Here is a 14,517-nt window from a genome sequence, read left to right on the forward strand (position 1 = left end):
TTAACAGAACATATTAGTGACCGTAGCAATTTTAAATATGCATTAAAACCACACAACCTGCTGAAAGTGCATTGGCTGCTCCTTGCTACTTGATCCAGTGTGAAGCAAAAGCAAGATGAAGTCAAGTCGGGACTTGAGAAAACAGGAGCCGTCACTCGAGCCGAACCCGAGCAAAGCCACAGCAGTTTGCAATGTATAAACCCCATTCACTTCTATGGCTTAAGTCGGGATAGACAGGGCACACAGAGTGGGCTTGCCGGAGTTCAGCCCGCTCGGGCCCAGAGTAATTTCCATTATATAAATGGATTCACTGTTCGGGCTTAAATCGGGCTAACGCCAATCGTCGCTCAACTAGGGCTAAACTACGGCTGCCCGGAGCTCGCAGAGCGGGCATACCTCCGGCAGAGCATGGGCTTTAGTCGGCGTTTCTGTGTCATACGCCGACTTTAGCCCAAGCCCTAGCCGACTTTAGCCCGACTAAAAATCTCGGGCATTCCGCACTTGAGCCTGCTTGGGCCCGGAGCAAAATTGCTGGCTGGGTTATAAGTCAATGGGAGAAAATTGAAATGCGCCTCTTTTGGACGAAAGACATTATAAACACACACAAACACCGAATTACAAGTGGTTTAGACCCACTGAACATGAAAATGGTGTCCGTGACCCTTGTTTGTGCCCTGAGGTCATCTTAGGTCACGAATGGTATCTAACAGTTTTTCGCAAATAACTTTTGATAGAGGCATGCTAGAGCGATGAAAACGCCTTATATGTGTTCGGCTCGACGATACGGATCGACTGATATGCAACATGACCCTTTCCGGTCAGGTCATGACCTTGACCTGAGGTCAAATTTTCAAGTTGACCTTTCAAGGTCAAGTTATAGTTCATTCGATGCGTCTTGACGAGGGGAACACGATGCCGGTGAAAGTAAGCTCGTACAAGGCTTGGGTCAAAAGTTATTGCAGAAAAACTGTTTCCGAAAAAATCGGCTATTTTTGCAGTTTTTGCCCCCTGCAGGCAAAACCGTTGACGTTAGGTCAAATCTGAGAGAATTACTCAGAAAGGGCGTTAATAGGGCTATCGAATGCACTTTTCCGCGGCGCTGTAGCTCTATTGGTTCCCGAGTTATGCGTTGGCTTCTTGGAAATTTTCGACATTCGACCTGGAAATCGGCGAAATTTTGCTTTCAATGACCTCTGGTGACCTGACCTTTGACCTGACCAAAAAATTGACCGAAGTGATTTCGTCATTATTTTTTACGCTCTTTCGAACGCCGCCTTCCGCGTATCGCTACGTGGCCCAGGAGCCGAGTTACAAGGGGGGGTGTTCAAACACCCCCCCCCAGCAGGGCGTGGAAATCCAGGACCCCCAGCCGGGCGCGGGCTAGAAGCCCCGTGAACGGTGAAACATTTTATCTTTGACCTGACCTGTGACGTCATCGGTGACCCCGAGGTCAATGAAATTAGGTTTCCCTCAACAAATCTGACAGGACTATCGAACACCGTTTGAATTTTCTGGATCCGTCCAGTTGTTTCGGATATACGGGGGGAGGGGGCAAAAAATGCCCCCGCCACCGCGCGGAAGGTGGCCGGGAGGCCCACCGCCTGCCGGGTTAAAGGGGGGAGGGAGGAAGGAAACCCTAGATTTTTCCCGAATACCTAGCTCGCGAAAAAAGCGGCTGATCGCCACGAATCTTTCAGTGCCCTCGAGTTGATCAACTTTATACCTACCCTGAAAATTTCATAACCACGACCCAAATAACCTTTGTTTCTCGAGAACATGTTTGGCCGGAACCGTGATTCGGCGAGTCAGCTCATATTATCCGCGCGTTTCCAGTAGGTATTTTTTTTGTGGTTGTAACCTTCAAACATGTGAATGATGTCGGTCCCATGGATTATGCAGGGGGCAAAGGTCACACGAAGATCAGGTCAAGGTCACTGACCTTTAATGACTTAAGCTCACCATTTTGAATTGTGCATGTTGCAATGGTAGCTTTTGGAGCTGATTTCGAATTAAGCACCTATTTGAACATTTACGAAGCAGTTTTGATGCCCTCGTATCATGTTACGAAGTTGTCAGTGGTAGGTTAAGGTGACACCTTCTACGGATGGCCGGCAGGACGCCTACTGGTTGACCCGACCCGACTTGGCTTAAAAGCATGAAAACATCATCTGTGCTCATAACTAACATGAAATTAGTAATGAGCAACCTGAAAAAATATAATATCCTCACTTTACGAAATTTTTTTCAAGTCCCGATTTTTCTGACTTTTGGGTAATTGACCTGACCTGGAAGGTCAACCAATGACCTAGGACCTTAATTGGGTATGTATCATCGGCTTCCTCTTGTCATGGGCAGCACGCTCGTTTCTTTTCTTTTTCTCCGTGGACTTCAGCGTGGCCGTGGACTTCCCCCCCCCTCCCCTGGTCCACGCTGATTGGTTGACGCATTTTGTCAGCTGGATTCAGCAGTAGTCAGCCCGTCAGCAGGTGCCGTGAACAGCCCTATGGATTTGTTTTGGAAACACAGGAGAGCGTCATCTGTCAAATCAATATCAAGCGCCTCGGTAGAAATTAGCAGTGCAATGATGTTCAGTAGTGGCTATTAGTAGCGCCGTGCTATACCGTCGCTGCGCGGAACACTGGGCTGGAGGTCACCTCGGCCGTGAGTGCACGTGCGCGCTGCGGAATTCTTGCCTACCGCCGGAAACGGCGTCGGCCGGCAGTCGCAGGGGGGTGACACGGCTATTCGCGCAATGTATTAATTTATGGGCCGCGCGGGGCCTCGCGATGACGCGGCTGGAGGCAAGTGCTCAGCGCGCTAGGATACTTCTGGCGGGGCGGGGCGCTGAACGGTGTGCAATGAATGGGTTATGGTCGGGCAGACAGAGATGAGGTATTGAATTTGAATTGACATCAGCAATCGGGTGGGGAAGGAGAACGTTTCTAATCGAGCTTGGGATGGGGAAAGCCGAAAATATCGCGATCGGCTCATAGCTCAGACAGGGCCGGGTGCCGTACCATGTGTTGTATATTTAGGCTGGCAGACAGAGATGAGTTATTGGATTTAAATTCACCTTACCATCGGTTTCTGGTGGGGTTTGAAGACGTTTTTAGTCAAGCTCGGAGTGGGGCAACCCACTGGCGGATCCAGGGGAAGGCATTTGGGGCAAATGTCTTCCCCCACATTGGCAGCGCCCGAAATCGCTTTTCGAGAATCAGAGAAAACTTCACAACTTTTCTGAGGAAATGTTGGTTAATCACACTGCACAGCAGTGCGCAAGGAATCGAAATCCGAGTTTTTTTTTTTTAATTAATTCCGAGAAACCTTTTTGGGGTAAGCCCCCGCAGTGTCCAAGACCGCTTCCTGGATCCGCCAGTTGTGAATAAGTCACGGTCGATACCGAGCTTCGGCGGGACCAGGCGCTGTATACGTTGTTCTTTCAATGAAGAGGTGGACAGACACCTAGCCCCACATCCTACTGCTATGCCCGTGCTTCTGTGGGTGAAGCACTAAAGCATCACGGAATCCCACAGGACCTGCGAGTCGACGAGGTGGCCGCTTTGGCCGCCGGGTACTGCAGCTCCCTGGAGTTGCCTGGGACCGATGGCAAAACAACAGCTCCGGCGGTGCCCCTATGGGCCGTAGTAATTAGTGAATTCCTGTAATGTAGAGATCATATCCTCAATAATCTCCATTACCATTCTATATTCCTAAACAGTATGACAGAACAATTATGCTTGCCTACGTTCAGGCATTACCTCTGATGGTCATACGCCCAGTACAACATGTGTTGTCTGTCAAACAACAATCGACGACGGGATCCCTTCTCATCATCTCTTAAGCCATCGGTTGTCAATTCACCCACCCCGTTTCCCTAAAAATAGACGGTCAGATTCGGCCTTTACGACCCCTCTAGATTCGCCAGAGACGGGATCAGATCGCCGTTATTGCACCCGTCGGCCGTCTTAGTGTCTTTAATACTATATGACAGCTTCGACCACGGACGTCGGACGGGGTGATCGTTCCACGAATGTACGCACCATCCAGGCCTAGGATGCATCGAGGTTTAAAAGATTGCAGTCTGTAGATCAATCAACATAACAATGGTGGTATGCAACCACATTAAAATATCTCCCCGGCTCCCGCAACGTTCCAACGCCCCTCCGTTATGCATTCGCCTTGTGTGTCCGCCGAGCCGGCTTGCCTCCAATGACGTCATCGGCCGGCCGGCGGCGTTCAAGGTCAAACGGCTGGTGTCCTTACCTGGTATATAGGGCCTTGGGCAGTCGGAGCCGGGGGCCGCGGAGAGTCGGGCCGTGTTGTATTTACTTGTTTGTTCCAAGGTCTAAATACAGTGTACAGACGGAACAAGTGACGACTAGGACGAGATGGAGTCGACTCGTGCCGCTTTTTGCTTAGTGCCAAGCCCGCTTAGTTTTGCTTAGTCTTTTTTTTTATCGATTGCACAGCGCCTGTATGCTCAGCCGCCGCCGCCAATTTTAACTGCCCCGCTCGACCGTGCAGCTAACGTAATTGTCGCGTCTGCCGCCCGCGCTTACGTTGATTGAAATGGCTCAATCGCACGGTTTGCCCACGCCCCCGCCTTATGAGGCTGGCCAAGACTTCGCAAGATGGCTCAGAGGCTGCGAATGCTACATGCTAGCCTCAGATATCACCTCAAGCGCCCGAAAAGCCGCAACAGTTCTCACGCTGCTCGGGCTGGAAGTCCAGGAGCTCGCCAGAACACTGCCCGACCCACCCACCACTGCACCGGAAGAAGCCTCCGATGAGTATGCCCGACTGGCCGCTAAACTGACGGCGCATTTCGACACTGCAGTAAACCCTACGTACGAGCGGGCTCAGCTCCATGCAATTGCCCGGAAGGCTGGGGAAAGCTTCGCAGAATTTGTGTCTCGTCTCCGTATCCAGGCAGACCGCTGTAAATATGCAGCCGAACAGCGGGACGCAGTCGTGCTGGAGTGCGCTGTAGCCCACTGTGCGGACAGGGAGCTGCAAAAGAAATTCTTCGGAAAACCGACGCTGACTCTTAACGAAGCCTTGCAACTGGCTAAGCAGGAAGAGCAAATCAGAGCTCAGGTTGAGAGCTTGAATTCGGCCGCCCAGCCCACTGAGCCACTTGAGGTGGGTGTGAACATGATAGCGCATCGCCAGACCACGGCAGCGTTTCAGTATCGTGGTCAGTGCTCGCAGCCCCGTGGGCCAACTCAAGAGTCCAAGGGTTCCCTCACCGTCAGCGACCCCGGGCCGGAGCCGCGCGTCACGACAAGCCCCTCGCGCTGCGCCGTTGCCGGCGTGCTATCGGTGCCTCAGCAGGCGCCATGCTAGCGGAGACTGCCCATTCAAACACGCCGAGTGCTATGCCTGCCATGGAGTCGGGCACACGAGAAGTGCGTGCCGAAACCGAAGCCGACAATTGAGAGACAGTGCGCATCAAGTGTCAGAAGATATCAAGACAGGGGATGGAGCCCACCAGGGCGAAGAAGAGGAGGCATACGGCATCAACACGATATCTGACAGAGCAGCCCCGGTGGTGGTCGATGTTCGAATGAATGGCAGGCCAATCACCATGCAGGTGGATACGGGCGCCAGCCGTTCCATCATCAGCAAGGCCATGTTCACCAGCATGTGGGTCAGCAAGCCTGACTTGAAACCGTTGGATCGTCCTCTGCGGACTTACACTGGAGAGCAGGTTCCAGTGGTGGGCGTGGCCACAGTGGAAGTCGTCTACCAGGATCAGAAGGCGATGCTACCTGTTGTTGTGGCAGACACGACAGGGCCGCCTCTGCTGGGGCGAGAATGGCTGCTCGCGATTAAGCTGGATTGGAGGTCCCTTTTCAGCGTCGACTCACTGCACAGCCTCTCCTCACCAGAGACAGATCTAGAAGCCGCTCTTCAGAAGGACCGCGCCGAGTTCAGTGACCTCTTCAAGCCGGACATCGGTCGCTATCATGTCCGAAAGGTGTCTATTGAGATGGATCCGACAGTGAAGCCGATCTTTCTCAAACACCGGCCTCCACCTTTTGCACTGCGGGAGGAGATCGAAAAGGAACTGGAGAGACAAGTCGCAGAAGGAATTCTGGAGCCAGTGAAAACCTCGCGCTGGGCTGCGCCAGTGGTGCCTGTGAAAAAGGCCAACGGTACCCTCCGGCTCTGTGGAAGCTATGACCAAACGGTTAACAAAGCCAGTCAGCTTGAAAAGTATCCGTTGCCGAGAGTCGACGAGCTGTTCGCCGCCATGGCGGGCGGCAAGATGTTTACAAAGATCGATCTCCGTGAGGCTTACTTCCAGCTAGAGCTCGATGAGGCAAGCAAAGAAGTGCTCACCATCAACACACACAAAGGGCTGTTTCGTCCAAATCGGCTAGCCTTTGGCGTCAAGAGCGCCGTTTCGATCTTCCAGCGAGAAATGGAAACGTTGCTGTCGGGGATACCGAACGTAGCAGTATTCCTCGACGATATCGCTGTGACTGGCCCCAACCCAGCTGCCCACCGAGAAAATGTTCGCGAGGTGCTGCGCCGTCTCAACTCGGCAGGCCTCCGAGTCAATGAGGAGAAGTCGGTCTGGCTGGCGTCTGAGGTTAAATACCTCGGGTTCAGCATCTCAGCCGCCGGTGTGCGAACCACGGCGGAGAAAACAGCTGCTGTGCAGGAGGCCCCGGAGCCGAGAAATTTGACGGAGCTGAAGGCCTACATGGGACTTCTTCAATACTACGGTCGCTTCCTTCCCGGTCTGGCCACTGTGGCAGCCCCGTTGTATGCACTGGAACGGAAGGGAGCAGCCTGGGTCTGGGGGGCTGCTGAGCGCGCCGCCTTTCTACAGACGAAGCAGCTACTAGTCTCAGCTCCAGTGCTGACTCACTACGACCCGGCCAAACCCCTGATTCTGACCACTGACGCCAGCTCCTATGGCCTAGGAGCAGTGCTCAGCCATCCCAGCGGTGAGCATGGGGATCAGCCGATCGCGTACGCCAGTCGGACTCTGAATGATGCGGAGCGTAACTACAGCCAACTCGATAAGGAGGCCCTGGGAGTCATGTTCGGTGTTGGAAAGTTTCACCAGTACCTCTACGGCCGCCCCTTCCTGATCCGAACAGATCACAAGCCTCTGGTGGGACTACTTTCTGCCGACAAAGCCCTACCTCTCGCGGTATCTCCCAGGATCCTTCGATGGCGGCTGCTCCTGGCTGGTTATCAGTACCAGTTGCAGTATGTAGCGGGACAGAGCATTGGCAACGCTGACGGGCTCAGCCGCCTGCCACTGTCAGTCGTCCCGGCCGATGCCCCAGTGCCTGGCGACGTCGCCAATATGCTGGAAGACGTGTCTCGAGTTGTGGATGTGGACCAGATTCGTGCGAAAACGAGTCGAGATCCGGTCCTGTCCAGGGTGCTCCGGTGCCTGCAAGTCGGGTGGCCACAGACGCCTCCTGACGACGAAGGCCTGCTGCCTTTCTACCGTCGTCGGCAGGAGCTGAGCCTACAGGACGGATGTGTCCTGTGGGGCTGCAGAATGGTGATTCCGACGTCACTCCGATCTCAGGTACTCGGAGTCTTGCACGACGGCCATCCGGGCATAAACCAGATGAAGCGACTCGCTCGGAGCCACGTGTGGTGGCCCGAACTCGATATCATGATTGAAGAGTGTGTTCGTACTTGCCATCAGTGTCAGATCCATCGTGGGCTGCAGCCGGAGGTGCCAGCGCAGCCATGGACTTTCCCTCAGCGTCCGTGGCAGAGGGTGCACGTAGATTTTGCTGGCCCCGTGGAGGGAAAGCAGCTACTGGTTGTAGTTGACGCGTACTCGAAGTGGTGCGACGTGCATATCTGTGCTTCAGCGTCTTCAGCAGCGGCGATTGAGAAACTGAGGATGAGCTTCAGTACGCATGGGTTGCCGGTAATCCTGGTGTCTGACAATGGCACAGCCTTCTCGTCGTCGGAGTTTCAGACCTTCATCAAGGGAAACCGCATCGTACACAGGTTCAGCCCACCTCTTCATCCCGCCTCAAACGGCCAAGCCGAGGCGGTAGTGAAGGTGGTGAAGTCCGGCATCGCACAGCGGTCGGAGGGGAGTTTGCAGACGCGCCTGTCCCGGTTTCTGTTTAAGTACAGAAACACGCCACACTCTACTACAGGTCGTACCCCGGCTGAGCTCCTGCTGGGACGCTCGGTGAGAAGTATGATGGATCTGGTGCACCCCGATCTCACCGCAAAGGTCGAGCTTCACCAACAGACGTGGAAGGATCGTTCGGACCGGAGTGCTCGTGACCGGCACTTTCATGCTGGTGAAGAGGTATACGTCACAGCTATCCCGCAATCGCAGCAGAAGTGGGTTCCGGCGGTGGTAAGCTCGGTCGCAGGCCAGATCTGTGAGGTTCGCTTGCTGGATGGCCGAGTGTTCAAGCGTCACCGGTCTCATCTGAGAACTCGCTACGCCCCGGCTCCAGCGGACGGTGCACAGCCCAGCCACCGTCCAGAGCCGCCAACTTTAGCTGCTCAGCTGTCGCACGCTCCGGGTAGGAACACACACGCGTCGCCAACGCCGCTCGTCGTGGCGTCCTCACCGCCACCGCCACCGCTCAGGGCACCGGCGGGTCCGCCGCTTCCTGGGACACAGGTGCCGCTGCTGCCCGATACGCCAGCTCCACCGATGTGTGTGACGGCGTCGCCGTCTGCGTCTCGAGATGCCACACCATCGCCGGCTCCACAGCAGAGCGCGGTGCGCGGTGCGTCGTGTCCCTCGCCGCCGGGCTCCGAGGGGAGTGGAGCACCGGAGCCGCTGAGCCGGCCCCATCGCGTTCGTAGGGCCCCTGTGCGCCTGGATCTGTAACGTGGCTATGATTCGTGTTTGTGTTTGTTCCCTGTGGGATCAGTGTTGGAGGGTTTAGTTATCTTGTAGCTCAGAGGGAAGGAGTGTTCAGTAGTGGCTATTAGTAGCGCCGTGCTATACCGTCGCTGCGCGGAACACTGGGCTGGAGGTCACCTCGGCCGTGAGTGCACGTGCGCGCTGCGGAATTCTTGCCTACCGCCGGAAACGGCGTCGGCCGGCAGTCGGAGCCGGGGGCCGCGGAGAGTCGGGCCGTGTTGTATTTACTTGTTTGTTCCTAGGTCTAAATACAGTGTACAGACGGAACAAATGAATATAGCATATTTGAATGAAATCATGTATGGATGAAATACACACGGAATTCCTGATGTCTAATCACAGTTCCTGCCTCTAAACATGCCACTGAACACTTTATACCGAGCCCCGGCCGTATTGCCGTATTTCTACAGACCCAAACGGCCATCAATAGTGAGGAGACTGAGAGCCACTCTGGTACAGCCGCAGCCGCAGCCCGGCCTTACGCGGCAGAAGCGCCGCAGCCCGCCAGTTATGCAGGAAAGTGTACACGCGCCCTGAGCCAGGCGCACGCTTCCATACCGGAGTGAGTGAACAAGGGCACCGCAGTTGGCGGCCCAGATTCCAGAGCGGTAAAATAAATCAGCAGCTCACGACTCACGGCCGCGAAGGAAGTTACCACTGCAGACCCGAACAGCAGCTAACACTGGAAGCAAGCGCCGTTGGTGATTGGACCGAGATTCGCCCTGACGTGAGAGAATACTGACGGCACGCAGTGTTCACCAGTCCGATGGGAGATGACAGGGGCGGAGACCATTTCGCGTGAGTCTTGCTACTGACTGGTATCCTGTGTGACACGGCTGTCAGTCAAATGGACTGCCGCAGGATCCAGCACAAGTCCGTCGGCCGGCGGGATGGCTCCCGACTTACCACACTGCCGTCGGCCAGTGGAGTGTGTTCTGCTGTTACCGGACACAGTATTGGCCAACCAGCCAGGGAGTGTGTAATGTTACCGGACACAGTATAGGCCCACCAGTCAGTGGAGTATCCGGATCCAGCACACGTACACTGCCGTCGGTAAGTGGAGTGTGTACTGTTATCGGATACAGTATAGGCCCACCAGCCAATGGAGTATCCGGATCCAGCACACAATCGTCGGCCAGTGGAATGTGTAATGTTACCGGACACACTACACAGTATAGGCCCACCGTCAGTGGAGTATCCGGATCCAGCACACGTCAGCCGTCGGCCAGTGGAGTGTGTACTGTTACCAGATCCAGTACAGGCCCATCAGCCATTGTAGTATTCGGATCCAGCACACGTCAGCCGTCGGTCAGTGGAGTGTGTAGTGTTACCGCACACAGTCTAGGCCCACCAGTCAGGGAGTGTGTACTGTTATCGGACACAGTATAGGCCCACCAGCCAGTGGAGTATCCGGATCCAGCACACAGCCGTCGGACAGTGCAGACTGCAGTGTGTACTGTTACCGGACACAGTAGGCGGCTGTCGACTCGACCACACCAGCGTGCCGCGTGGGGAGATAGGCGGCTGTCGACTCGACCACACCAGCGTGCCGCGTGGACTGGAGAGATAGGCGGCTGGCTGTGGGTCGTCTCGGCCGCAGATGTTCCGGTGACGGCTCCTCGCCGCAATCTGACACCAGTCGTGAACCGCAAACACAGTCGCGAAACAAGCGTCTCCGCCCTTCACTGACAATTAGAGATGTCATTCGGATACCAACCTTTTGGTATACCGATACCAAACCGATACAAACTTGGTATTTGGTATTTCAAGGCGAGTGGATTTGGTATTTTGTTGGTATTATGAATCCTCACTAATGTAAAAGAGGCTGAGAATTTGGTAAAAAGTTGGTACCTATTTTCCTCCTATTCCCAAGTCGGTTTGGTTTCAGTATCTTTCAATGGATATTGTTGGTATTTGGTTTGGTATCGGTATCTCGATTTTCCGTAATTGACATCACTACTAACAATGGTTTTACATACCAGTGCCTTATGAGATGATAAGTAAATGATACCGAGGTGACCTAACGCATCTCCACCCTAACGTAACGTAAAGTATGTGTCCACATTCACAACGCAGTGCCCTGAGTGACACCGATGGCACCTAGTGTATCTTTCGATACCTGTGTTGATTCATAGTAACATTAAAAAGTGCACTATAATAGCAGCAGAGTTTCAAAACAACGCAGGCAGTACTGCACTTCGATAAGGCACTAAACAGAGTCCAAGCATTTCAACCTTTGCAAAACGAGGCGACGTTTGTAGCCGAATGATGCGGAAAAGCTGGAAAGCTACAGTGCGAGCTATGATAAGTTTCTGGGAAATGGGAATTGAACACTCGAGCGCAACTTGTCACGAAGCCACGTTTAAAAACGAGGCTATGTGCAGGGGGCTCGATGTGAACACGATAGCGCCGACACTCGGAGATCGAATACGGCAGCACCGTCTGTGCGATATAACCGGCTGGGAGTGAAATGTCTTGGTCACTACCGTGGGAAATGTCGACTTCCAGGTTCCCGCACTAATCTCGATTACCGATAAATGTTAGCTATCCGTGCGATGCAACTCACAAGCATCACAGACGTAAAAAATCAATAATCTGTTGAACTCCCTAAAGACATAGAGAGCTCCAATCACACATCTTTATCTATTGGCATGAATTGCCCACTGCCCAGAAAACTAGACATCCATGATTCAGTCAACTTCTATCCCGTCAATCCTTCAGTGGTGCACGGTTTCAGCGCAGGTACACCAGCAGCGGAGCTGACTCGGTCTCGGTTTTAATGCTGCCAGCCCCGATCTCTGTCAGATTAGGTGAGCACAGCTGAGTTCCTCCCATGTTTAATAGTTTAACAGTGGTGTACGTAAGTCTCCAGGATTGTCAATGACAACAGATGACAACAGGCATGTCTTTCCTGGCAGGCAGAGCAAGTTAGGAGTTTGAGCTTAGGCACATGTGAGCCCTAGGGCTGTTCACGGGCCCTGTGTGCGGTCGGACCGTACACCTACACAGGCTGTAAGCTCCGCCCACTGCGTCCCTACGTCATCCTTCCGTTACCGCACACAGCGACCGCTATGGTCGGTTGGGACCGGCCACAGCGGACCGTCCACCGCACGCAGCCATGACGTCATAACTGCCTACCCATCCCCTACCCTCACGCCTGCTGCACACACCGCACTCAGCAGTTTGCAGTGCCCATGAACACCCCTCCTGATTACAAAAAAGTATTACCTGAGATCAGCAGCATATCGGTTTTCCACATCACAGCGGTCCTTCTGGAATCTTCCATACTTTTCCAGGAACTCCAATCCCTTTAGGGTGTGACTGGAAACATTGTCAAACTGGTCCTGGAAAAAGATGACAATGGTTATAACAAATGCATACACATAGTTCACAGCTGAACACAATAGAATCAATGCCAAAGAAAATAAGTGGAACTCAACCTATACATATTTCTGGCAACAAGTAAAACATATATTGTCCATTTTATGACAAGCTTACACTTGGCATAGAAGCTGATGACAGAAAATGCAATATCCCTGTGAAAATGTGATGCATATTAGATAATTTTCTGTTAAAAATTAATAAGCAACATATCAAACAATAACTGTAAGACAATTTTTCATCCATATCAACATATGCTTACCCAAAGTTCAGTTCCCCAGGCCATACTTGAACAGTTTGACTGACGTCTCAATCTCCCAAGGCTTTCTCAAAAATGCCCTTTAAGACGTAAGTGCTGAGAATAAGAGTATAACTTCAGCAGCTGGATTTCACATCAGTGACACTTAACACCTTTCATTTTTCTAACAGGTAAAATGATTAGGATTTAGGGGCCATTGCCTGATTGCACCTACACTGGCACCTGAAAATACGATCAGGATTCACTGAGTCTTCTTCCACGAGTTTTCAGCTTATTTCAAAGTTGAAATGTGGGTAGCTTGAGAAAAGTAGCACTTGCACACAGCACAGAGCAACCGTCTCAAATTTCACTTCAAATTTTTGTAAGTCGAGTAGTGAGCCCTTCTGTGCCTTACACTGAAGCACTCAATTAATAAAAATTATACCGCTCATTCGAAATAAACAAAATGTGATATTTTTTATGAAACTTAATCGAAAGACACCTTAGTTACCTATCAAATTGAAATCACAACCACAAGTGCCAGCGTACGGAACACCGTCCACGCCCTTCGAAGTCCGAACACAAACTAAAAATTATTCCCACGTCATATATTGCGCAGCTGCGACGATCTTCGGCGGAGGGGTCCTTAAACTGCTGCAAAAATAGGAAGAAAGCAATATTTTCTGAACAAACGCTTACTTTAGCGTTTGTTTTCCTTATCGTATATCACTGATAATGTTGACAACAGTTATTCACTAAATTGGAAGTTCATTTAGAAATATAAGTTGCATATTATTATTAGCCGCTTGCTGGGTAACCATTCCAGCTCTGAGGTTCTGAATTTTTTTCTATGTTGTGGACAGTAGGTGGTAGCTGCATAACTAGTCATATTTTACCGTAATAAAACTTTAAATTGAGTCTAGAGCTTATATAGCCTTGGTCAAGAGGTGCTTTAAAAAATCATTTTCAGTTTTTCAATCGACCATCTTGGAAAAATGCTTACAGTGCATGACAAGGCAGATTTCGACGTCTGGTGGCAAAGCAGTTCGTTGCATCATGCAATACGTATACGTTTGAACACTAGGTGGAAGCTGGTTATACATGCTTGATCGGAGGAGTGAGCTTAAACGTTGCCTTTGCAAATTAGCATTCATTGCAATTCGATTCGTATTCCATAACCTTTATCTCCCTGTTGTGGAGCCAGTCACTGCATACCCGGCGATAACAGTATTTGGCAGTGGTTTAGTGTCTTCTGAAACAACGTTGGTCTTCTGAAAGAAGGTAAGTTCAGGGGTAGCCAGTAACAGTTGGTAGCATTAGGCCAAATGGGCGCTCAAAAACTACTACCCCATAGGGTTTCCATGTTAAATCGACCTTTTTCAAGCGAGCCTCACACGTAAGCTAAAAGATAAAGTGCCGATATTATTGTGGGGAAAGGTAGCCTCAAGCTTCCTCTACAACCTTTTTATCTAGCGTTTTTCGATGCGGAGGCCATAACAGGTCCAAAAAGCATTGGGCGCTGCCCGAGGTACCAAAAGCCCCTCCGTGAGAGCACAAGTTCCTGCGCATGCGCACATTGCCTCAACCCTGTACTGGCGTAAGTCAGTAATACTGCTCACGGACTCTATCAGCCAATCAGCGTCGCCGATTACATTGACAGATGTCGCTAGCATCACGTAAATCCTGCTTGCGAACACATTTTAAGAATGAAACAGCTGCGCCATTTTCGCCTTCCATTGATTCCTTCCATCTTAGTATCAACTATACGCTTTTCAACTAAGTTTAGACTAAGTTTTAAACTATGGTCAGTATGTTATTTCTGGTACATATAATTTAAAAATAACTGCTTTATGAATTTGGCTTTACTCGTCAGAATAGAATACTCTATTTTTTCCATATTCAAAAAATATATCACCTACCATGTAACTTATCCAGGTAAAATGGGCGCTTTCCGCGTCGTTGGTGTACCCGTTGTTCTATATACCCTTATACCCTGGGTAAGTTGGTTGAAAGATTT

General features: G+C 51.7%; 1 protein-coding gene across 14 annotated transcripts in view; it reads right to left on the reverse strand.

The window, feature by feature from the left end:
- LOC122377809 (formin-binding protein 1-like) overlaps positions 1-13,136 on the reverse strand; it is a 39,779-nt gene extending 26,643 nt beyond the window's left edge. For 2 of the 14 annotated variants that reach the window (XM_043358295.1, XM_043358258.1), the window contains exons 1-2: positions 12,525-13,136; positions 12,110-12,225 (exon numbers count right to left, since the gene is read on the reverse strand). In XM_043358295.1, the coding sequence (XP_043214230.1) occupies positions 12,110-12,225; positions 12,525-12,548 (140 nt within the window). In that variant the 5' untranslated portion in view covers positions 12,549-13,136. The remainder of the gene's footprint in view (positions 1-12,109; positions 12,226-12,524) is intronic. The other 12 variants (XM_043358313.1, XM_043358324.1, XM_043358305.1 and 9 more) reach the window with 12 other exon arrangements.
- Positions 13,137-14,517: the final 1,381 nt, after the last annotated feature.

The sequence above is a fragment of the Amphibalanus amphitrite genome, unplaced genomic scaffold, assembly GCF_019059575.1.
Source record: "Amphibalanus amphitrite isolate SeventyFive unplaced genomic scaffold, NRLGWU_Aamphi_draft 000006F_arrow, whole genome shotgun sequence".
Lineage (NCBI taxonomy): Eukaryota > Metazoa > Arthropoda > Thecostraca > Balanomorpha > Balanidae > Amphibalanus > Amphibalanus amphitrite.